Source organism: Falco cherrug, chromosome 6, assembly GCF_023634085.1.
Source record: "Falco cherrug isolate bFalChe1 chromosome 6, bFalChe1.pri, whole genome shotgun sequence".
Taxonomy (NCBI): Eukaryota; Metazoa; Chordata; class Aves; order Falconiformes; family Falconidae; genus Falco; species Falco cherrug.
Window position 1 is genome coordinate 82288274 of NC_073702.1, and position 23559 is coordinate 82311832.

The 23559-nt window shown below is 37.0% G+C and overlaps 1 protein-coding gene across 6 annotated transcripts in view; it reads right to left on the minus strand.

Annotated features, from left to right (window-relative positions):
• ARID4B (AT-rich interaction domain 4B) overlaps nt 1-23559 on the minus strand; it is a 93604-nt gene that overhangs the window by 41884 nt on the left and 28161 nt on the right. For all 6 annotated transcript variants that reach the window (XM_055714239.1, XM_055714234.1, XM_055714235.1 and 3 more), the window contains exons 3-11: nt 21800-21910; nt 16959-17024; nt 16263-16353; nt 11868-11947; nt 9398-9489; nt 6985-7123; nt 3247-3326; nt 2417-2490; nt 1416-1561 (exon numbers count right to left, since the gene is read on the minus strand). In XM_055714239.1, coding sequence (XP_055570214.1) covers nt 1416-1561; nt 2417-2490; nt 3247-3326; nt 6985-7123; nt 9398-9489; nt 11868-11947; nt 16263-16353; nt 16959-17024; nt 21800-21910 — 879 coding nt within the window. The remainder of the gene's footprint in view (nt 1-1415; nt 1562-2416; nt 2491-3246; nt 3327-6984; nt 7124-9397; nt 9490-11867; nt 11948-16262; nt 16354-16958; nt 17025-21799; nt 21911-23559) is intronic.

Here is a 23559-nt window from a genome sequence, read left to right on the forward strand (position 1 = left end):
TCCTCACATTTCTTGGTAGCTATTTGAATGTTTCAGAATCTCTTCACTTTTCACCACTCTGAAAACAGTAAACTCCATTTTATACAGCTAGAAGCAGTGAAAGAACAGTGCAAACCACTTGCAGTATCTGCTTTACAACAGGACCTACAGCTGTAGGCTAGCATAGCAATCTGGGAGCAGGGAAGGAGGACAGGGTGACAGAGACACAAGCAAGGAGAGGACAACCACAGGACCATGCCAGCCTAGTTTGGTTTCTTTTTGAAATATGTCAAGAATACAGGTCAGTTACAGCTTAGAGCTGCCTTCTCAGATGGAGCTCCTCTGTAAAAGGTAGCAAACTTCCCCATGGCTTGGAATGTGTGGTAAGTCATGGGAACATACTGGGGTAACAGCTCTATAGCCAGCAGAAAAGTTTATCATCATTTATGTCAGCAGCTACTTACAGCAGCATGATTTTAGCATGCACAGATCTCACTCCATGGCCACAAAGGGGAAAATAAATCAACACACTCATGATACACAACAAAGCAGCTGCAGGACAAACCGTGGAGGGAAACTATACCCTTCTGTGCGCTACAACACACTGCATTATTATTATAGAAGGGCAAACAACTGTTTATTTGGAGGGAGAGTGAACTACAAACTGGAAACCCATCTGGGCCATAACTGACGTTACAGCCCAGCAATTAATATCACTGTAAGAAACCCCAAGTTCTACGTCAGTCAAAAAAAACCTCCTTGGCCTTCCAATACTGAAACCGCATGTGAAAAGAAAAGGCCAGACTGGATTTACATACAGTTGCAAGACATAAATGCTGATGTTTTCAAAGAAAACAGAAAGATTAAAATTTATCAAAACTGTTGAAGTAATTTAAGCACCACACATCCTTTAACAGAAACAACTTAAATATGTTTTAGTTACACAGATCTTCCCAGCCAGACCTTTGACACCTAGCAGTTGGGTTCCATGTAGAAATACACTCAAGTAAAGATATCTTTTTTCTTTTGGAAAAAACAACGTGCATGTGGACAGCAGACACCAATATCTACCTTTCATCTTGCTCAGTCCCTAATAGGTACTACAACCCCTTCTGCTACCGCATTAAGATTGGTATACAAAGATTCTAAAAAAGGATCTTATTTTGAGTTTTGATTTCTACTTATCATTAGAACCTAACAACTCAGTCTTTTGACTACACGTTTTTTGCTCAGTGACTCAAAGATATTTAAGATTTTCAAGTTGATATCTTTACATTAACTGATCTTTGCTAAATAAAGATTTTGAAAACTGAGAAATAATAATGTTGCCAATGTTAACATGTTAAATTTTCCCAAATGTTCGGAAGACCTACTTTAGTATTTCAGTCTCGCTAATTTTTATCAGCTGTGTATCTATGCCCTTTACTATCACTTGCCTCTTCTTCACTGCTGTTATCCTCTTTTTCTTTTTCATCTTCTTCTTCTTCTTCAGCTTCACTGCTGGAGCTGTCTTCTTTCAATTCTGTTTTCCAGTTACTAGGAACAGTTCTGTTTTTATGGAATTCAAGGGCTTGGTCAAAAGCTGTAAAAGGACCAGCATTTGTTAGCAATGCAGGAGTATCAGTTTGACCATACATTTAATAAAAAAAACGGCTGCACACAGGAGAAGGAAGAAATACTGATAATTAACAATTCCACCCCCAAATTCAAAGAACTTCAACAACAACACTGTGTTGTCCATCCTTATTTGTCTTCCTCAGCCAAACCGGATTAATGTTCTCTGCAAATCAAGTTATTCAGAGCTATTATTAGCTTTATTACCATGTTAGTGTCTACAGACACAAATAAAGATCTTCTGTATTAGGGCATATATGAAAATTTACTTAAGGGAACCCCTACTCCAACAGGTTTTCACTGTGGTTTACGTACATATTTATATGCATACATAAATATTTATACATATATATATTAATCATATATATATTCCAACAAGAAGGAGAAAGCAATATGCACAAGCTAATTCTAAGACACTGATCATACAAACTCAAACTTTCAAATTAATCCACAATTCCAGTTTCTTGACAGTGCATAAACGCAACTTATAACTATTAGGGGTATTATGATAAGCATAACTCTATACGAAGGTCTAATGCAAAAGACTGAACACTAATAACCTATAAATCTAGCATGCACTGTATGATTATATCCTTTGTTTGGCATGTCTGCATTTAAAACAAGTGCAGTAGAGTGGGGTTTTTTTAATTAAAAAAAGTTCCTCTAGATTTTAAGAAGTGTTCTCCTTAAATACATTATGCTATAGGAAAAGATCCTGTATTTTAGCATTTTAAAGACAAACTAATCTACTATAAATTCAGTTCGATTTACATAACAAAGTAAATACATATGAATGTGCTTTCTCATAGAAAGATATTTTTACCTTGTTTTAACAAAGCATCAGGCTTTGGTGAAGTTTCAGTAATCTCCCGAACATCTTTTCTTGGCACAGAAACACTAGATAATTTAGAAAGTGTTAAAAAAAAAAAAAAAGTATTTCAATATCCTTTCTGTAAAAGCATTCTGTTAAATTGAACCAAGCACAATAAATGGCTGCCATTTTTAAAATAAAAACTGAAACCTAGAAAAACAGAATTCTATTATCCACCATCAATCCCCCTCCCTGACCAACATGAGCTTAAGAACACAAAGTTCCTTATTCTATTGCAAATGCCACACAGTCCGGTTTTCTTTGTTTCTCTTATTTTCTTTCCTACTTTGAGTACTATCAAATCTATTTTCAGAGAACATGATAAGTAGCAGTTGTAGTCTAGACTGAGATAAACATACGCCTTACTACCACAAAAAAAGAAAGAATTTCTATGTGTGCATGTGGTGCATGCACACACCTCCACCCCCCCTGTAGCTGGATTAGCTTATGGCCACATCTCTGAAAAGCAGCGCTCTGTTCCAACCAGAGCAGGAGAGTCTCAGGCCATTCTCAAAGTCATGAAAGACTGCTTTGTTTGCCACCACTGTAACAATGAAACTAAAGCTAAGACAGGTAAGATTTATGCAACCCATTATTAATAATGCCAAAGTTCAAGACTATCTTCATCAAAATGCAGGCTGTTAACAGTTTTCTAAACATTAGAAAAATCTTGGCAGTGCCTTACTGAGCTTTCTAATGTTATTAATGCTTTACCCAACACATCTCATACAGTATTTCACTTGACAGGTATAGATTTTATTCAGTTATCAACTTCTACTCACAATTTGCCATCCTTGAAAGAGCGAACAAGAATATTATCTTTTTTCACTGCAATATCATCACTACAATCCGGGCAAACCACCTGCAGAGATATTACAAATGCAAAGTTTAGAGAGAAAAAAGAAAAACAAGAGAGTAATAATATATACCAATGCTTCTCAAAAAGCTTTTGGGCTCATTTCTCTTTAGCAACACTGAGATCCCTCAAAACACAGGAGCGGTGACCTCCTGGAATTACTGAATGCACAAGGTCATGCTCGCTTCCTGGAGGGAACTGACGGCTGCTGTCAAGAGACAAGAAAGAGCACCACTCTGACAAAAGTTAGGTACCTGTCACGCCACTACAGCTTATTCTCCTCCTCATCCTAAAAGGAGAGAACTTCCACCAAGTGCTGCCAACTGAGCTGGAGACCTCGTCTAAAACTTCCAGAAATTGCAAGGATGTAATCACACACAGTTTCAAAAACAAATGCCTACAGGATTTATGAAATACAGTTTTATAATGGAGGATTCGTAGGTTATCTACCTAGGAGAGAAGAGTGCCTCAAGTACAAGTATTATGATAGGTATTATGATAGATATTATGATTCTTTAATTCAAGTAGACTAATCAAGTCTAGCACTGAGATAACATATTAATTATCTGTTGCAACTTTAAAAGCTATTTAAGTTTTGTTAAACCAGTATAGAAGTTACTAATTAAAAAGTTTCAGGAAATTTCATTAAAAGAAAAATAAATACTAATTTTCCAGAGTTATAGAAGAGAAAAGCAACCCCCTCCATCACTCATCTTTCTTCTTTCAAAACTTGTGTAGCTCCCTGAAAGTTAAGAAAATTCTAGCTGCTACAAAACCCCAAGGAGCAGCAAATGACCGCAGTCCTAATTTAGCCCTGGTAAATACCTCTTCTCTCTTAGACCAGCTCCTTTCAGCCCTACTTTTTCCACCATACACACAAAGATACTGCACAACAAAATGTTTTTTCCCTCCTTACACAGGTCACCAGCCATATGGCATTTTAGAAGGTAAAGTCAAAAGTTCCAACTGATTTGGAGAGCTGCGCATCACACAGCATAAGCTAAAAATAGGCTTCTCGAGAAAAGTGAGACTTAACAGCCTCAGTCTCCAAATGCAATGCATTCTACAGTCTCCAAAGAAACTACAAAACTACAACTCACTAACTGAAATGCAGTTTGAGATATAGTTTTCAACAGTTGGTGAAGGTAAGAGAGAGTGATTAGCACCCCCCATTTGAAACAGAGCGGTGCAACCTCCTGGCTCTCTGAAGATGGAGAAAGGTCCTTCTGGCTTTAGCTACTGGTTTTCTAGAAGCATCAAAATCTCAGTATTCAGAAATTCATACAGAGGTTGGGAAACAGCTTACAACAACCTCATCTAGTGCCTTTACATCAAGCAACATCACCTCAATTTTGCCTGAATCAAGTTTTCTAAATTTCTTTGCAAAACAAACTCCACTGAATCACAGGAGAATGAGGGAGATGATCCTATGTAAACTCAATTTTCTGAAAATGCTTCAAGCAGATTTCCTCGCTGCACCTTCCAAAAGCCTTTAAGTACACATTAAAATGAAGCAATGCTATAAGGCTTACTAAATCATACTCTCTGACATTAAGGAGCAACTGCCAGGCCTTTTTGCAGTTACAATTAGCCATTGCCCTCAATCCACCACCACCCCCCAAAAAAAACCCAAAACAAACCCAAACAAAGAAAAAAACCACAAAAACCCCATGCATGCAGGATAAAACCAACAGTCAGTCACTGAGTCTGCAGAATAATTCTTACCAGATTTAGATTTCTACAGCTCTACATTTATAAGCGACAGGTTATAGGACTGATATCCAAAGTTTCTACTACTAATCTGAACTGTTATTTGCTGTAAAGGTTTAGACTAATCCCTGAACATCTTTTCACATAATAAACTTGCACAATTTCCTCTGTGCTTATACACAGAGCTTATCTGCACACAATATAATTAATTAATAATTAGCATAACAGAAAGTTAAAGCAAAATTTATCAGTAATAAGATAAAATTACTTTGTTGTTAACAGTAGATGTAACCTGCTTACAAGGTAAAAGAATGGAGAGGTATAGCTACAGGGGAGAGGATTACAAAAGGAAAAAAGAAAAAAAAACTATTTGGGGCATAAATCTATTCTTTGGCACAACCTTTCAGGTTAAATGCAATATGATGTTTATTTGCAGAGCTATAAACCTGATTACTAAAATAACAGTTAATCTAGGATAAGCTATTTCAGAGTTAACGAGCTCCACCCTCAAACTTTATCCCCCTACTGCTTCTCATTCATCGCAGGAAGCTTTCTATGAAGAACGAGCTATTCCAATCTCCAAATGAAACCCACAGAAATAACAGTGTGTATCGTTAGTATACCCTGGGAGCCTAAGCAACAATTCAGTTCATTTTTAGGGTCTGACCCACAGCTACCCTGAGTAGCACTACATCACTCCCATGCAAGCACAATACCTACCAGAGGGACTGCATGGAAACTGCCACCTGCCACATGCATCACCACAAGCGCTAACCCAACAGTGTGGCATCAGCCACCTCAAGCCAGTCCTGCTGCCCGCTTCTCAGAGTGTGGCTAGGAGGCAGGCGACGTTGCATCAATCTTGATGACAGCTTTCAGTAAAGAAACAGCTCGATTTTCTTGTCTATTACTGAAAGCCTCTGCTAAAGCTGTCATTAACATGGCATCTCCTTCCTGTATATTCTGCCCTCTCCCTTGTTATAAAAAAAAATAAAATAAATAAGACTGCAGTAACTCCTTCTCTCCCACCAACTTTTCCAACAGAAGTCCTGCTGGAAAGCCCCTGGACTACACTACAAGCCGCCAGAGGTGGCAAGTAGAAAGCTGCAGCTGAGAACTACTGCACACACTAAGGGTTAAGTGTGATGGCATCTTTCCAAAAGCAAAGCACAAGTTTTCCTGAAATCAGAGAAACTTTTTAAGCTTTCATTGCCAGGGAGAAATATTCAAATATTTATAATTCATAATAAAATAAAAATTAAAAAGCACAGTAGTAGAAGGTACCACATATGAAAATGTTAATTTCCAAATATGAGTCAGTGTATATGCAATCCTTAGACTAAGTGATATTTTATTATAATTATTATTAAAATATATTTAATCTATTTTATTATAACTATCTTTATGCCAGAATAAAGAAAGATAGAAAATATTTGTACTAAAAGACTACAATGTTATTTTAAAGTAGAGAATTACCAATGAATTTCCTATCTACCACAGTGACAAAGAAAAAACATTTCATTATATTATCAGATGTGTTTATATAGAACAGAGAAAAACAACACCCATGTAATCACTGAACTTCCCCTCTTTTTGCACTTCTTTATACTTTCTTCCTTCATAGAACTTGGTAGTTTAGAATGATGACATGCAATACCCTCAAATTTAGTTCAACAACTAAACACGCTGTTAAGCTGGAATTAGTCAACAATTATGGCTGTTTGGAAAAAATAAAGCCACCTTAGCAATCACCTTCTCTAAAGAAACATACTTACATATATATTGCCTTTGACTATTATGATACAGTCCGATTTGAAGAAACGTATTAAGTTCTAATAAAAATAGATTAATCCATCAAAAATGAAAAAGCCTACCAAACAACCCACCTTTCTTTGGTGCCTAGGAAATTAATTAAAATTTGTAAAATAATAATAAAAAAATATGAAACTCTTACCAAGGCTGGAAACCACAGAGCTTTCTTTTTATCCACACTGAAGCAGTCCACACACACAACTTTCCCTAATAACTCGTCACTTTGTTTCCTATCATCTTCGTCTTCATCGCTGGAAGAGGATGAAGATTCTTCTTCAGGACTAAACAACAGAAAAAGACTTAAAACTCAACTATTCAAAACTTGGCTATTATAATTACAGGAGATCCAAAGCTAATTGTCAGAGGCATAAATAATAGTGACTTGAATTGTCTGTCACGTGTTTTAGGATTAAAATGAATGGAAGTATTTACAAGGATATTATAATAGCAACTTCACAAACTCAAACATTACAAACCCAGAAATGCACACCTACATGTAATACATGCAAAACCACCGCCATGCATCCACACGGAAGAACAGAAATGAAATACACTGTCAGGACACTCAAAATTAAAATTCTGCCCTAGTGAAACACTGTTCAGTAATACTGTTGCGGTTGCAGTTTTGGACAAACATTATGCTAAACCATTTTGGTTTTCTTCTTAATCTCACTATGCTTTTACTTTAACAGCCATACAGAATAAAAAGCTATTTTAAGAGAGGACAAATCTCTGAAGAAGAAACATCAGCTATGAAGATGAATAGCGAAGAGAAAAGTAGTCTGTTTATCCTGGAACAGTTCTCTAAAGATATGCAGTGAAGCATTTCAATGACTGTTTCAATTTCACATTGAACAAAGTGCTGCAATGTAAGTAGATGAGCAAAGGTGCAAATATGTTTTGATTAAAAAATGTTCTGGCTCATTGTTTTGACTGTTCCAGTACAAAGTTGCATCTGGTTTTAACCAATGGGGAGTCTACATGTACAAAACTATTCCAATTAAAATCACCTGCAACTGATTTTAAAATAAATAAATAAATAAATAAATAAATGGATAAATAAATAAATAAATAAATAAATAAATATTCAGCACTCCTGGCTCTCTCCAGATATATATGGTTTTACTAGTCACTTTGAAGGTTAATTCTCAGAAAACACACAGTGTGTTCAACGAGCACAATAAGCAGAATTTTAAAAGCTATTTTCCATTTTACAAAAAACAATTTTTGAGTACAAAGTTCAATATTAACAGACAACTCACAGCATTTGTGTAACAGAAGATAAGTGATTTAAAGTCTAAGGTGACTTATGTTTGATTTTCCCCACCCTAATCTTATGTCATCATTTGGAGGGCTAATAAAGCATTGATTTTTTTCCCCTCAACCTCCTTTTAAAAAAGTAGTGATTTCTTCTAAAATACAGTATAAAAATCTTTCAGGCAGCTTTCTGGCGTTTGAGAATCTCTTGTGGGAAAAGAAGTAAAGGACTAGAAAGAAAGCCAAGGTTATTTTAGAAAGACTGTAAAGTTAGTTCAGTTATATCAGTATCTGTGCAATTTGTCTTTTTACTCAGTTCAGACAATATTAATCATAAGTTAAATGTTTTGTTTCTGACATAATAATGTCCTGTACAGTTAGGGAAAACAGAGAGGACAACCCAGCCACAGACACCAAGGATGCTGCAATCACATTCTCTGTGGTATATGCCAGCTTCTTCCATCTTTTCCCTTCAATACGTCACAAATTACTAAACCAGTAATTGAGTAAATTTATAGTACCTCTATATACACAGCGCAATATTTATTTCAAGCTATCAAAAATAGCATGAAAGGGTAATGCAAGCATGAAAACCCCCTTTCTACCCCAGCCCCTACTACAGCAAAACTTTAAAAATAAAACCAACCAACCAACCAACCAAAACCAAACCCACCCACAACTGACAAAGATGAACAGTCAGTGGAGTATTTAAAACTGTTTTTTCAAGATCACAGCTACCAAGAAGTTTGGCACCTGGGAAATCAGGCCGCTACTCTTGAGCTTTGTTTTTCTATCAGTAAGCTTTGCTGCAAACCGCAACACTGTTCACCTATTTCTAAAAGCCCTTAAGAGACCTTGTAATGAGAAACCAAAGGTCTACATGAAGATTCTGGTACCTTCTACAAAGACTTCATATCAGGTGGACAATGGCTGCATTGTAATGGGTCTAATTTGGGTCCAACACATTTATAATACCAACTTTATTACAGAGAAGCTTCTGAATATAGCTTAACAACACATTTCCACTTGGTGTGCCATTTTCTTTTTTTACTGAAGTAACAAAAACAAGAAAAAACACTTTTGCCTGTACCCACTACTATTTTAAATACTGATTACACAAAAACTTCTTGTAATTCTTACATGCAACAATACACGCAAAACCGACTTTCAGTTTGAGCGCTTTTCATATGGCTTCCTGTTTTTTCAATGTGAAGCCTGCACGCAAAATAAAACTCCACACACGCTGAAAGCTTCAGAATTGAATACAGACAGCACAGATGCAAAGACGTTAGACTTACATATGATTGGATCTCCTTCCTCTGTTTGTTTTCTTTCCTATAACAGGAGTCCCAAAGTGTTCAGGATTTGTGAGTGGAAGCTGATCTAATGTCTGTTGAAATGAAAAAATACATATATACACATATATAAAAACATCTGGCATAATTTATTCTCCAAATCATAAGTTTGTATAACCTAGTTAAAGTAATTTTTGTCAATAGAGAGACACTCTCTCATTACAAAAGAAATACAAAAGTTCAGCAGAGATGTCACTGCTTTAATTTTAAAAGGTAATGTGTTTTGTCTTGGGGTTTGTTTTTGTTTTTTTTTTTAAACACTTTTTCCACATCCCTGAATAATTAATTTTTGTCCAACACACAAACAATTCCTCCCAGAAGTCCTGCCTTTGGACCATTCAAAAGCAGAGATTTAAGTATTATCTCTACAGGATGAATTTTCTGCTTGTCCTATTATCAGATTAAACACCCAGTCATCTACTTATAAATGAACAAAGGTCCCCTGTGAAATGAAACTGCAAGATAACTCAGTAGCAGTAGCAGCAAACATCACAAGTTAATTGTATTTTTCTTAGTAATTCAGATTTTGATATGGGAAAGAAAAATTCTAAAACAATTTTAAAGAGCTTGCTATACTGATAATTGAAAAGGTGCTAACTGAGGCTATATTAGCATCAAACCAAAGGAGAGAGAGAAAGAGAGAGAGAGAGAGAAGGAAAGAACGTTCTCCATTCAGGCAAAATGCTAAAGCATCAAGAGGACTTCATGGACATGCAGTATCTTCCTTCCCTGAGACTGCTGTCATCTGTTTAAATTATAACCATTCCAGATTTGAAGGTTCCTGGTACACAGGGTTTTTCTATAGGCACTTACTCCTTTCTTTGAAAGAAGGCATAAAGCTTTCCCAAGTAAACACAGTCCTTCAAATTACACTTCTGAGTTGTGTATGCATTTTTAAGCGTGACACATCAAGAAGAATCTCAGAAGTATTCTGTTTCAGACAGAACTGGACATAGAGACAATAAAATTGGCTTTTTAAATCTTAAAGTAAATGCATGATTACTTCGGAGTGTGGGGGACACACTGAAAGATCCCACACACTCAGCAAGTCAGAGATCAAGCTAAAGCAACATCAGAACAAGACAAATGTGTGGCACTGGTTTAATAACAAAAGAAACTGGAGATGCAATTTTCCCTGCTGAGTAGCTATGCAATCATGAGGTAATTAGAAATACACAACATACATTTCATTGAGGGCTGGTGACAATGAATTGCATATCAGTGACTTCTGGCAAGACATCAAAAGCTAAGACAGTAAGAATGACGATAAAATAAAAGGTAGGAGTCACCTGAATGTAAGGTTTCTTGAATCCGACAGAATAATGTGAAGTTACCCTTGTTCAGCCAAACGCATTGCAAAGCAATATATATACACACACACTAAAACTGTCAACCTGCTTACTATAAAGTAATACTCCTGAAACCATTATTAAAATAGTATTTATGCAACACAAGCAATCGAATTTTCAGGAGTGGTGATCATTAACAAAATAAAATAAAATTTTAAAGGTATTTAATCAAATGAACAGTACAATCTTTAAATTATGGCATTTATATCTGAATCCAGATTTAGGCATCTAATTAGGCCCTCCTCTTTACATGTGTTTAATCCTGACTTAGGATTCTAGAAGGTATCTGAACCTTCGCAAGAATGCAGTTAGCAGGCAACAAGCTCAGCTGACTACAATAAAACACATTTATGCAGAGCAAAGAACCCTTGTCTTCAGTAGCTTTCCAGTAAGTAACATGTTTACATAAATCTGCCCATCAAGTTCAGATTGTTTTATGTAATAAGGAGTAACCCTCATTCTGAAATTTCAACTATTTGAAATTTGCTACAAATGTCTGTATACTTTAATATGCAAGTCACCTTTAAGACATGAACCAGTTTCAAAATAATGGTAACTGTCTTCAAATTAACAGGTAACAGCAACTTATAATTTGCCTTTTAAAAGAAAAGTACCGATCTTTCAAGTTTATCAGCTACTACAAATTACACTTGCTCATCTATGTACAATTCAGCGGAACTTAATTATGTCCAGAGAATTACGTAAATTTGTTCATGTAGCGTATTTTGATTTTTTTACTTACAGATTTATTTTTTTTATATAAAGCAAAGTAGTTCTGTGATTGCAGGTTTTTGTGTGATCTACAATCTATGCACCATTAGAAATACAAAAATGAAAAATACTAAATTCTGATTTTGTTGCTTAACTTACACGATTTAGTGAAATTAAACTGATTTAAATATTGATTTTTAAAAAGAGCAAGCCAGACCCTGCAGACTGTATTTTACATAATCCCCATTTTTAGTAGCATGGATGTATATAACATACTGAATACTGAGGTACTAAAAATAGCACTTTTAAATTTTTCTAAATAAAAAGTTGTCGCATAAAAATTCTTCAATTACCTCGCTTTCAGCGAAATGTCTTTCTCCTTTCAAACACAGGGAAGAGCGTCTAAGAGTCTTCTCATCACCATCATCAAATACTGTCACCAGGCAGGAAGAGAAGCAAGGAAAAATAGATTATTTATTTATTTATTTAAATCCAGATATTGCTAAGTGATCAATTTAGGTGTCAGAAAGAATGAGATATATTCCTGCAGCCAGGGCTTAAAACAAAGCTGCACCTGGACACTACTGCACATTCAGTAAAGCATCTGCACATACTGACCAAATACATAAGCTGCTGTCTCACCACAGCTACTCCATGCTTGCATATCTTAAATGCAATCCTAAGTAGCAGCTGAGCAGACACCTCATTGATCAGGACATAAAATTAAAAACCAGTGCATGCCAGACTTTAAAAAACATTGTGCAAACATTTTCAATTTTTACAGAACATTATTACATAACCAGGAGTTCTAAAATATTCAAATGGAAGCTATGCTTACTGTGGAGAAACATAAATGGGTATTTTGAGAAAGAAAGTTACAGTTGAATGCCATGTGATAGTTCAACACCTTTCTCTGCTGACTTCATTCAACCGTGCTATAAAACAAATGTCTAAGAAAGATGACCATCAAAGTGCAGACAATCATCAAACCCAGCTGTAGTGAGAGAACTGGAGCTCCTGGTTTCCATCTGCTACCTCTGCTATCACTAGGATCAACTGGAACCAAGTTCGTAACAGTTGGCTTCAGCTGTATGCTTTATACTTTTGAATCTTGAAATATGCTGCACACATTCAAGGTGGGATCTTCAGAAGCTGATAAACTAGCCATGTAAGAAGTAAGCTTTCATCAAATTTTCTACAGCTGCTTCATGGAGGAAAACTTGGTGCTAAGTTTTAACTCTCAGGCTATGCCTGCACTGCTCAGTGAGACAAGAACTGACCTCCTCTCCCCTCCCCAGCAGTGATAACAATTACATTCTTTTCCCCATACTGCAGTGACCTTGAAGACTTTTGTGGGCATGAAAACAACCCCAAGATTAGATTAAAATAATACATTAAAAAGTTTCAGCAATTTCTTAATATGTGTCTTTCATCGTCATTCAAATAATCCCTTCTGTCCGTCAACAGTACTTCTGATTCTGTCAGTCTCATAAGAATTCAACCATGTGGCAGAAAACTAAAAATATGTAAACTCTTTCACAAACAAGAGTCAAAATAACTGTGTTAGGAAAATGGCTGACAACCAGCAAAAGATACCTGGCAAGATCAGAGAGATTAATTTTCAGCCATGTCTGGCTTTCAGATAGTGGGTGCTATACTCTATTTTCAACATCTACTAATTTAAATTAAAAAATACAAAAAGCAACAAGGTACATCAGAATTATTTATTGGTATTTATTTGATATGAAAGTCACTCTTACCTAGTTCTGAGCATTTTTCATGCCTATGCAAAACTCAGTACTGATGATGAACAAACTTCCCTCCCTGTAACTACCATTCCCCAGTCTATTTGTACTACAGTAATTGTGGAGTACTGTTTAGTGATAAAATATCAGTTATAGATGCCCATCTGTCATTTCAAAATTCGTTGAGAAGTATCAAGGGCAGGAACAGCACAAGAAAATACACAGATTTGGAGCTGCACCTCAAATGGTCAACACATAATTAAGCCCCCCCTTGTTTAAGTGAAGTAGAAGGCAGCAGGTTCCTAATTCAGTCTGTGTTAATTAACCTAACAGTCTCCTTACATAATGACAGATTAAAAAAAAAAATAATCTATCCACTTCAAGGGATAAGCTGACTACAACAGAGGTAAACCTATTCAGAGCTAGGTAGGTAGCCACATTATGTGTCCTATTTGGTAATCTGCTTGTGGCCTCTTCCCTGCCAGAGGGATTCTTAATCTTGTTCCATAACATGAATTCATTCAAAGGAAAAGCTTCACCTCCCTGCAAGACTTGTGTGGCCAGCATAGCACATACGGCTGCAATGCATGACATTCTAATCTAATGGAACATCCTCAAAACAATCTACTGAGGAGACAGGAATGTAATGCATTTTGAAACACCTATTCTGAAACTGCAAGGGGAAAAAAAAAAAAAAGGCAACCAAATGAAAATAAAACCACTTTGAATTCTGAGAAAAAGCAATATAATGACAAAAAAGTGCAGAAGGGGATAAGACTAATTTTGAACATGCACAATTCTACATTTTTAGTAAAGCAATCCCATGTTTCCCCCCCCAGTAAACACAGAGTTAAACATTAATAATATCATTTAAACTTTCTAAACACACATTTATATGACTAATGAAACAGTATCTTACCAGGATTGGAACACCTCAAGTTTTTTGAGGAATTCTTATATGACAGGCAAATTAACTAAGGACACTTCATGTATTTATAACTATGCTATAGTAACTGTAAAAGGCTTTACCAGTTTTGGTCTGCCAGGGTTTTTTTGTTTGGGGTTATTGCTTTTTTTATGAATTTAATTTAGTTGCTATCTTCCTTTGGTAGGAAAGTAGTAGCACCAAAAAATACATGTAAACCTAACTTGATGTCCAATTTTATTCAGACAACATCTCATGAATACAAGACAGACAGGGATGATCTTAAAGCAACCTTGCTTGTACTTCAGTGCTGAAAGTGTTCTCAGGCAGCCCCCAAATGGTTATTCCATGCTTCTGCTGCACTGGCATAAACAGTCTTAAGCAACAGCTTCTGGAAAGGTACTACTTCAGCTCTGTCTGTCCCTTCACAAGGTTTTTCACCAAATCATAGTTGTTTTAGCCACAAAATCATTAGCAACATAAGTAATAAGATACTTCTCAAAAAAGTGCTCGGACAACATTAGATAACTGCTGGTTAAGATATGCGCTAATTCTGAAATCTGGTAAATGGCAACTCCCTTGAAGTAGGACTTTCACTCAGATCTGCAAAGTCATCACTGTCTGTAAAGATAATTTCGGTCTCATTTCACTCAGCCTCCTGACAAAGATTACTCTAATCATCCACTGCTAGAGTTACTTCTCTCTCAAAGTGCTTTTACACAGCCAGCAGCTGTGCTACTTTTACTGATTCTGCAAGGTCAACATGCTTTTGTCTACTTTTATCTACAAAATATGGTTTCCAGTCTCAACTCTTACATCTCTTCGTATTTCTCAAGTTCAGGATTTTTGACAGACATCTACTTTGATTTAAAGACTGCAACTCCATGCAACCTACCTTCAAGATTTAATCTGCACGGACTCCTATCTTACTCTTCTTGCTGAACTTCTAATGTCACACTTTCTCAGAAGCGTAACATACAACACAACATAGTTCTAATACCAGCTATACCATTCTGTTTTTAAAAGCGCTCATATCTGATCCACTTCTATACTGCTTACCAAAACACTGTCTGTAATGTTAATCCTTGCCTTTATACCTCATGTTTCACCCCATCCTAACCTGATCTCTCCTCTACTCATACATTCTACTTCTCCAACAAGAACACAGATATATTTTCTGCAACACATATCTGAAAGGTCTTAAGTAAACTTACAGCTCTATTCCTTTCCAACAGGACTATGACTAAGGAAAGTTCGTCTTTCCCTAGTTGTTCAGCATTGCCTCATCAACAACAAACCTCAATATCTCAAAACAACTGTCTCGCTAAGGTTCTTTCAAGACCTGGTCTTCATCTTCCCATGCCCCAGTTACGTGCCAAAGACAGGAATACGTAGTTTCTGAAGAATCAATACATTTCCTGTATACCTTTAAGACTACCAGTACACAGGTGGAATACATGTTGTCATTCTACAGCTGACCAGTTTTCCCCAAGACAGACTAATCTGCTGCTACATAGTAAAGAGCAAACCCATGTTGTATAAATTTAAAATACATATTTAAAGGAGAAAAATATATATATTTCCTTGTGGGCATGTATGGATACGTCATCTAAAGTCTGAAATGTCACATTAGAAAATAAGGAAAATGAATGGGAGAAGACTTCTTTAAAAAACAAGCTATCACTGCTTTTACAGCAGCTGTTACCAGGATTAGGCCTGAAAATAGCGAAAAATAAGTACTGCAACTTAACATTTTGAAAGCACTTCTATTCCTTTTTCAAGGAACTATGACAGCATACTTTGCTCCAGAACATTTAACAGTAGTATATTAAATATCTAAGAAGCAGTTACCAATTTATAGAGCAATTTACTAGGTCTTTATTTGGGGTCCCAGTTTCACATTGCGAGGGGTACCGTTTCTTATACAAAACCCAAACTAAGACGTTTAGGTTTTGGAGGGTTTTTTTATACAGACTTTGAATACCTAGGCATCTCCAAAAAAATCTCTCCCACCATGCTTAAGATATGTCCAGGTCACAGGCTTATTGTTATTCAGATACATGAATTATTTCTCTTACCTACAGTGTACCAACTTGCATCTGTTAATTTGTTGATAACTGCTTCCTGGTATGTTCCATCTGGATTCTTCACTTCCACAACAGTTCCTACCTAAAATACAAAAGCCACTTAGCACTGGAGAGCTTCTGAAACAGGCAATGAAGTTAATAGTTTTATATTCAGCAAACAACAAAAAAATTAATTTCTAACCTATTCCTATGTTAAATATACCATATTTTTCCAGTTTCAATTGGATATATTTGTATCCCTCAAAACTTCTTTTACATTCCTCTAAAATAAGCCAACTAACTGAGCTAATTATTTCCTGCCAGCAGGTGGGGAGCAAGAACCAATTTGAGTGATGTCATTCTCTTGTGTAAGAGCTTGCCCATCAAATCCTCTAGCCGAGTTTTCCAAAGCAAGAGTGACTAAATATCAGAGCCAGCCAAACTTCTTAGCTTTAAGGCCAAAAAGAACCAAGAGGCTTGCATCAGCCTATATGCTGCATGCCCTTTAACTACAAAGGAAAAAGTTACCATGGAAAGTATACTAACTATAGCTTTACAGCATTACCTTTTATGCTTTGTGATCCTATCTAGCCTGCGTAATAAATCGAACCTTCCACTTTGACCCCATACTGCATATACACATTTATGCCAAATACTGCAAAAGAACATTTTTCAAAGCATTAGCAAAATATAAAACAAATATATTACCTTTAAGGGACCCTTTATGTGGTCATCCTGCACTTCCACTGTTGAAGAATCATGTCGAAAAGTTACCTAAAAAAGATAATTCAACTGACAATCACTTGATAAAATTGAGCAGCATGAACACATGCAGATGTGAATAGCCCTTCTCTTACTCTCGTCTTACCGTTAGTCACCATAATCATTCCACTTGCTGAAAATTGTTTCATTCCTGTATTTTAGAAATATGAGGAGACATTTTCTGAGCCTTCAAAATTCCTAAAATATTTTTTTGTCTTTCAGAACAGAACCATTACCTCTGAAGGAAGTGACAACAATGTTTAATAGCTGCAAAAGATCTCTGCAGTTCTCTTAATGATTTGTAGTGCTCCAGTACCTCAACAAGAAAGAGTTTCAAGAGTTCTGTGTATAAATAATTTTAAAGAAACATTTATATTTCAATGCTCTGAAATCAAATAGTTTTAGCACTTACATCCAACCCCCTATCATGGGCCCTGTGTGTGTGTGCTTTTGCTGATTAAACTGCTCCTCACTCGTGGTTGAAAGACTCACACTGCTGTCAACTAACCAAAACTAACCACCCAAACAGCCCTTCAGTTAATGCCAGCATAGCCTACACACTGCTATAGTTAACCGGAACTAAATGTACAGATGGTTAACTTTTCAGTCTTTCAGAACTGGAGTAAGTAAATCTCCTAAGGATTTCCAAGGTGTCTTCCCATGTCATTGGCTATGCCTTTAATCCTATCCTCATGAGGACATGCTGTCCACAAAAAAAAAAAAAAAAAAAAAAAAAAAAAAGGTCTGGAAAGTCAAACCTACAATTAAGTTATTTGTATCAAATGCTACAGATATTCACCATTTATTTCACTTAAAGTTAATTTGGTCACATAAAGTCACAGGATCCTCCTTTCAATTACACCTGAAGTTTTATTTCCATTTCCACTCTGGTTTTAAAGTTCAGGGAAACAGAAAATTCTAGCATTACATTTTATGCACATTTGTACATTTTATTAACACACACAAATGATGTTCTTTAACATTCACCAGAACACACACACTTGGTATATGATGTTTTATTTACCATTCACAATAAGTAAGAATGTAACGTGAGATTCAGCCATGTAATAGTAACTCTCAACTACAGCAATTCCACATTAAATCTGAGGACTTGGTTCACGAGCGTCCCCAAGGTTATGTTCTCACTATTGAGAGTTTCTCAGTAGCACACAGCAATAGCAGTATTTCCTTCAGAACAAGTGTCCTCTAACACCAACTCTCCTACTTAGCCTCCTCAGGTGGATAGTTTAAGGAGCTTTGTAAACTTTGATAGGAGCAAACAGACAAGAACAGCACCTACACCCAGGACTAAGGAGAGCCTACCTCGACTGCCTTGTTCGAAAACAAATGCACTAAAATACTTCACTGCCTTCCAGGTGCTACTTCATGATATAGTCACCTTGTCCATCTTCTGTTAGAACCACAGCAATACACATTGTTGTTAAAAGTATGTTCTTTTTAGAGCTCCATCATCCCACCTACTGATGGCAACTACTGTGCCCACCAAAGTCCCACTTTATAACCTGAAAGCCAGGCAAAGGATTTAGGTTAGGAATCAACTGAGCAAACTACCCTTCTGAACTTCAGCCTGACAGATACAAGTATTTAGTTCCTCTCTTTTGGGGGCTTTATTTAGAAATCAAAAGTTCAGCTCAGATGCAAAACAATCTGAAACTTGCAGTCACTATTGGCTCATATGAAATACCCACTATATCAATTCTGATCTAAAGACATCTGTTTTTATTTACTGTCTGTAATTATCTTAAATGTATTTTACAGCAAAACGGAACTCTATCCAAAACCATGAGCCAGCCGCAATGTACTATGATGAAAGGTAAACAGAGCAAATTGCTATTTGTATTTCAGAATGTTTTTTCTTTTTAAAGGTGCCTTGGGGCTTTGACTCTTTTTGGGAGAGATTTTTCATACCAACTGTTTATGCTTCTTGAGATATTCATACACACTCAAAAAAATACTGGTTGTTAACAGAAAATATTGATACTCCAAACTCAGTGTAACATCACTGGCCTTTGTTGAAGCTAAGAAAAGCGCCATCAGTATTTCTTATAGTGGAGTTTGATTCCCACAGTATTTATCAGCGTGGATCCTTTCTGTCTCAGGCAAAAGATTAAGATGTTCAGCACACGATCGACCTGTTCCAGATTCAGCTGAACTTCCCTTCTCTTCACTGTCCTGAAAAAGAGGGTCCTGGTAGGCTCTGTAGAGCAGATGCTTCACTAGTTTCTAATAAAGACCTACACAGAAAACAGTGTCTTCTGAAACTTTTGTGGAGGGTGTCCAAATACAAGTGGGTGTGATGACGGTGCTAATTGTTTTATGGGACACTGTCAAAACAAACTGGCTTAAATAGCTCTCTAAGGCAAGCTGTAACAGATCCAATGAAGTGGACTACCACTCTTCTAACAACCAAAGTCTTGCCCTTTAGTAAAATTTGTACTGCCTTCAACACTTTTCACAACTCCAGGCAAATCTTACATTTTACTTGCTTTCCATGACAAAGTAATGCAGTTACATTGTGTATCCTTCTGTACTATGTACAGAACCTGCCGAAGACTGCTAAACTGTGAGATACAGTACTTATTGATACTGAAATGATAAATAACTCATAGCATCACATACATCATTGTGATAAACTGAATAAAGTTATTGCATTGTACTGGTGATGGAATAGTTAGTATGAAGGGTTCCCTCAAAATATTCTAGGAAACGGAATTTGACAGAAGCCACAAGCAGATAGAAGGAGACACAATTAAATGTATTTTACTTGCCTGAAGATGACATACTCCATATTGAAAAAAAATGCTGCCAACCTCCTTTCTCAACAGAGCATCTAGTTATAAAGCTTAAATGAGAGCTTCAAGCTAAAACTGGTGTTATGAAGTTAACTTTTCTTTTCCTCTACTAGTTCTAGGGGACTGGGGCATAAAATGTATTCGGGGCCAGAAGAAACTGTTAAACAAGTGGAAAATAAATGCAGCAGATAAAACTACCAAAATTCCGAAGTACACCTGATAATAAGAATTTGGTTAGATCTAGTACTGAGGAAAGTCTGCACGTGCCAGAAGGAGCACGTGGAGAAGATTTTTAGATAACATCAAGAGGTCACTGTTAAGTTTAGGGAATGTATGTTCCTGGTGGAGGAAAGACAATGTGAACTGCACTTATGCAGAAAAAAATCTCAACCACAAATCACATTGCTCTGCAAAGCCACAACTGTACTGGGGCCTAACAGCCCTAAGCTACACAGTAACAGTGAAGACGCACGCACAAACTTGAATCTACAGGGCTTCAGGCACTGCCTCCACAAACAACTCACAATAAAAATTCTATTCCATTTCATTGCAAGATCTTTCTCCAAAACACGGCAGTGACCAAACTGCAAGTAATAATCCCATACGAAAGTATTAATCAGTAAGTGCAAGTGGCCATCTGAAGAGCTGAAAGGAGTTAAGATTGCACTGATCTAGGCACAACACAATTCCTGTACTTAAATACTGATACTAAACAACTTAAATACCAATACTTAGTCACTTAAACACAATGGTGCTGTAAAGCACAGACCAGCTGATGCTGTTAAGAGTTATGACTAATGAAATGAAAAGACCACTAATTTGCTCTAAAGGCTTTTTAAAGATGTAAGATTTAAGACTTAATAGCTTCTTGTTACAGTTAATGTTATTATCAAATAAGTGACAACAATCCTTCCCACCAGGGCTTTTGGAGATAGCCTGCTCTCTCCCTCATAGATACTATAGGCAAAAATTGGCCATACCATGAGGGCAGATTCAAGCAATGCATGACAATTTATAATGGAGGCTCTTCTGTAACACATTATCACCGCTCACAATTCACACATTTTCAGTTCTATTTGCAGTAGATAAAATAAATCTGCCACTATAACCCTGCTGCAGAGCAACAATCTAATTTATGTTTCCTAAGTGCTTCTGATCCTTCCTCTGTTGTATTTCTGTACGAGGTTAAGAGGCAGAGCAGAAAAACAGTACCTGCTCTGACATTAGAAACTTTTAGGGCAATATTACCCAAACAGAAATATAAGGCCATTCACCAGTCTAGACTTACTATATATTAAAAACAAGCTCAAATATTGTTCTCTTTATTTCTAGAAATGATACTTTAAATTTCCAAGGGATGTTAAAATGTATCTCTTATATTCCCCTCACCACAATTTTTATTTCTGCTGCATGTGGCTTATATGGATTCATTCAGTCATTAACTAGTCATCACAAAGATTAGGCAAGATCCCCTGCTTGCTATTCTGTAGGACTCAATATGCCAAGCCTTTGTTGCAAGACAGCAGGATTCCATCTTATTCCTGAAGCATTATCTTGTTGCCACTGCTAAATGACAGTGACCTGTGCTCCTAAAGTAAAAGAAACCATATTAAACCTACTTTGAGGAGTTTGGGCTATTTTCTGATAACATTCTCCCATGCATAAGCCTACATTTGTTGTGTTTTGATCAATTACTTTAAGGTCAGCCTGTGGCATGAAGGCCACAAATACTGGATGCAAGCGGATGACAAAGCAGTGAAAGCAAAAGAACATACTGAATTGTGGGGGGGTGGGGGGAACCCCTCCCCTCCCAACAGAAATAGGCCTACTGTTATTTCACAGCTTGCACTACCAGCCTCCAAGGAAAGGACAGCCTCTTAGCTGTCTTGAGGCTATAAAGAGGTTTCACGTTGTGCCATTTTGAACACTGATGACTTGCCCCCCCCCCCAAGTGTTTGCAAGAAAACCACATACCTTGACTTTGACAAGTCTTTTTGCTGTCTTGATCTTGGCTTCACAGAAGGCTCCCCTATACTTCGCACTCACATCAGTGCCCACTGTGAGATAGGGAGGCTCATCAATGGCCTGGAAAGGAAAACAACTGGGTTTTAATCACTGGCCACTGACAATATAGCTGTCATGGTCTTGATAGCTTTTGCAACAGAGCATTACGAAACAGCCCAATAAAACTTAACTTCACAGTGTATGTGTATCACAGCAGTAGAAACACAGAACACAACACTAAGCTCATAGGATGACTACCACAAAATGTAATAAACGGATACCACAGTTGTCTGCAACAAGCATCACATAAGCCTCCAACTTCTGCACCATTTGAAAACATAGCAGATGACGAGTTCTGCTGCAATGGTGAAGGCCAACCAAGTGTTCTACCTTCTCTTTTCACTACCTCAAGATCCGATGGGTCTCATGAAGACATTAGTGTTTATTCCCCTCAAATAATTAAGGTTCATTTTTCATTACCAAGTAGGACAACTCTGAAGAGACTTTTGCTTACTCATTTTTTCACCTGGTGGGTGCTCACCAGGAGAGCAGCCTGAGGGGCAGAGTACAGCAGGAGAAAAATGGTGGGATAGATGCACAATGCAGGTGAAGGGCCCAGACAAAAGACAAAGTTCTGTAACAACCAACGGAGGAACAGGTGACACCCAAACAGGAAAACAAGAAATAGAAGAGGAAGGAAGGAAGTGTTTTCTGGGGGAAGGAGGAGAACGTGGGTCCGATTAGTATGCAGAGTGAGCTCAGTGAAGGCTCTCTCCCTTCAAAGAGGTCCCCCTTATCTCATACAACCTCTCCTAGTGTAATCTCGGGGAGGAGATTCTAGATAACTGAACCACCTCGCTATCACTTCATAGAATGTGGGTCAGAAGAGAGAAGGCAGATGGTGACAAGCAAGAGGAGTGAGGTACGGTTCCAAGAGTTGCAAGCCTCCACACAGCCCCAAACAAGAGCTGGGAAGAGAGACCTAAGCCCTTGTCTAAGCCCATGTTTCTGCACCCCTACAGATTCAAACACAGCTTACAAGAAGAAACTCTGGCACATCCAGGCTCTCTGTGGGAAGAATATAACGTCCTTCACAGGTCTCAGAGCTACTATTTGATACTATGGTGCTTGAACTCATCATCAGGTAATTCCCACTGGCGGTTTCCATCCCCAATACCTCAGAAGTAAGGGCATGCAAGCGTGTACCTGAATGATTCAATGATAATTTTTCAGAAATTTCTTTGAATTGAGAGACATGAGATGCTACAGTGTTAACCCTGTATTAATGATTTTTACTTTGACTCTACTCAAACCTACCTCTCATTTTCAGGGAATAGAATATATTTCAGAGTACTAGAAAACTGTTGCCAATCTGCACTTGTTAAGATCACCAGAAGCCAGAGTACTCTAATGAATCCATCCCTCTCTCACTGCATGCATGATGTGTGACTGCATGCAGAGTGGTAGGGTATAGTACTCTGGTAATACTATACCCATGAACACATATTTGTTCCTATTCCAGACTTAGTAACAATAAAACTCAACTGAGACTAATGAGGTATCTGTTAAGACTGCTGAGATTCTGAAATTCATTCCCTCCTTTCCTGTCTAAGAGTAAGTGTACTTGCCCTCAAGGCAAGCTGCAATGCTTTTCTCTTACTGCAATCAGAAGGATGCTGAAACAGGGACTTAGATAATGGTAAATCTGGTTTTCCTTACTACTTTCAGTA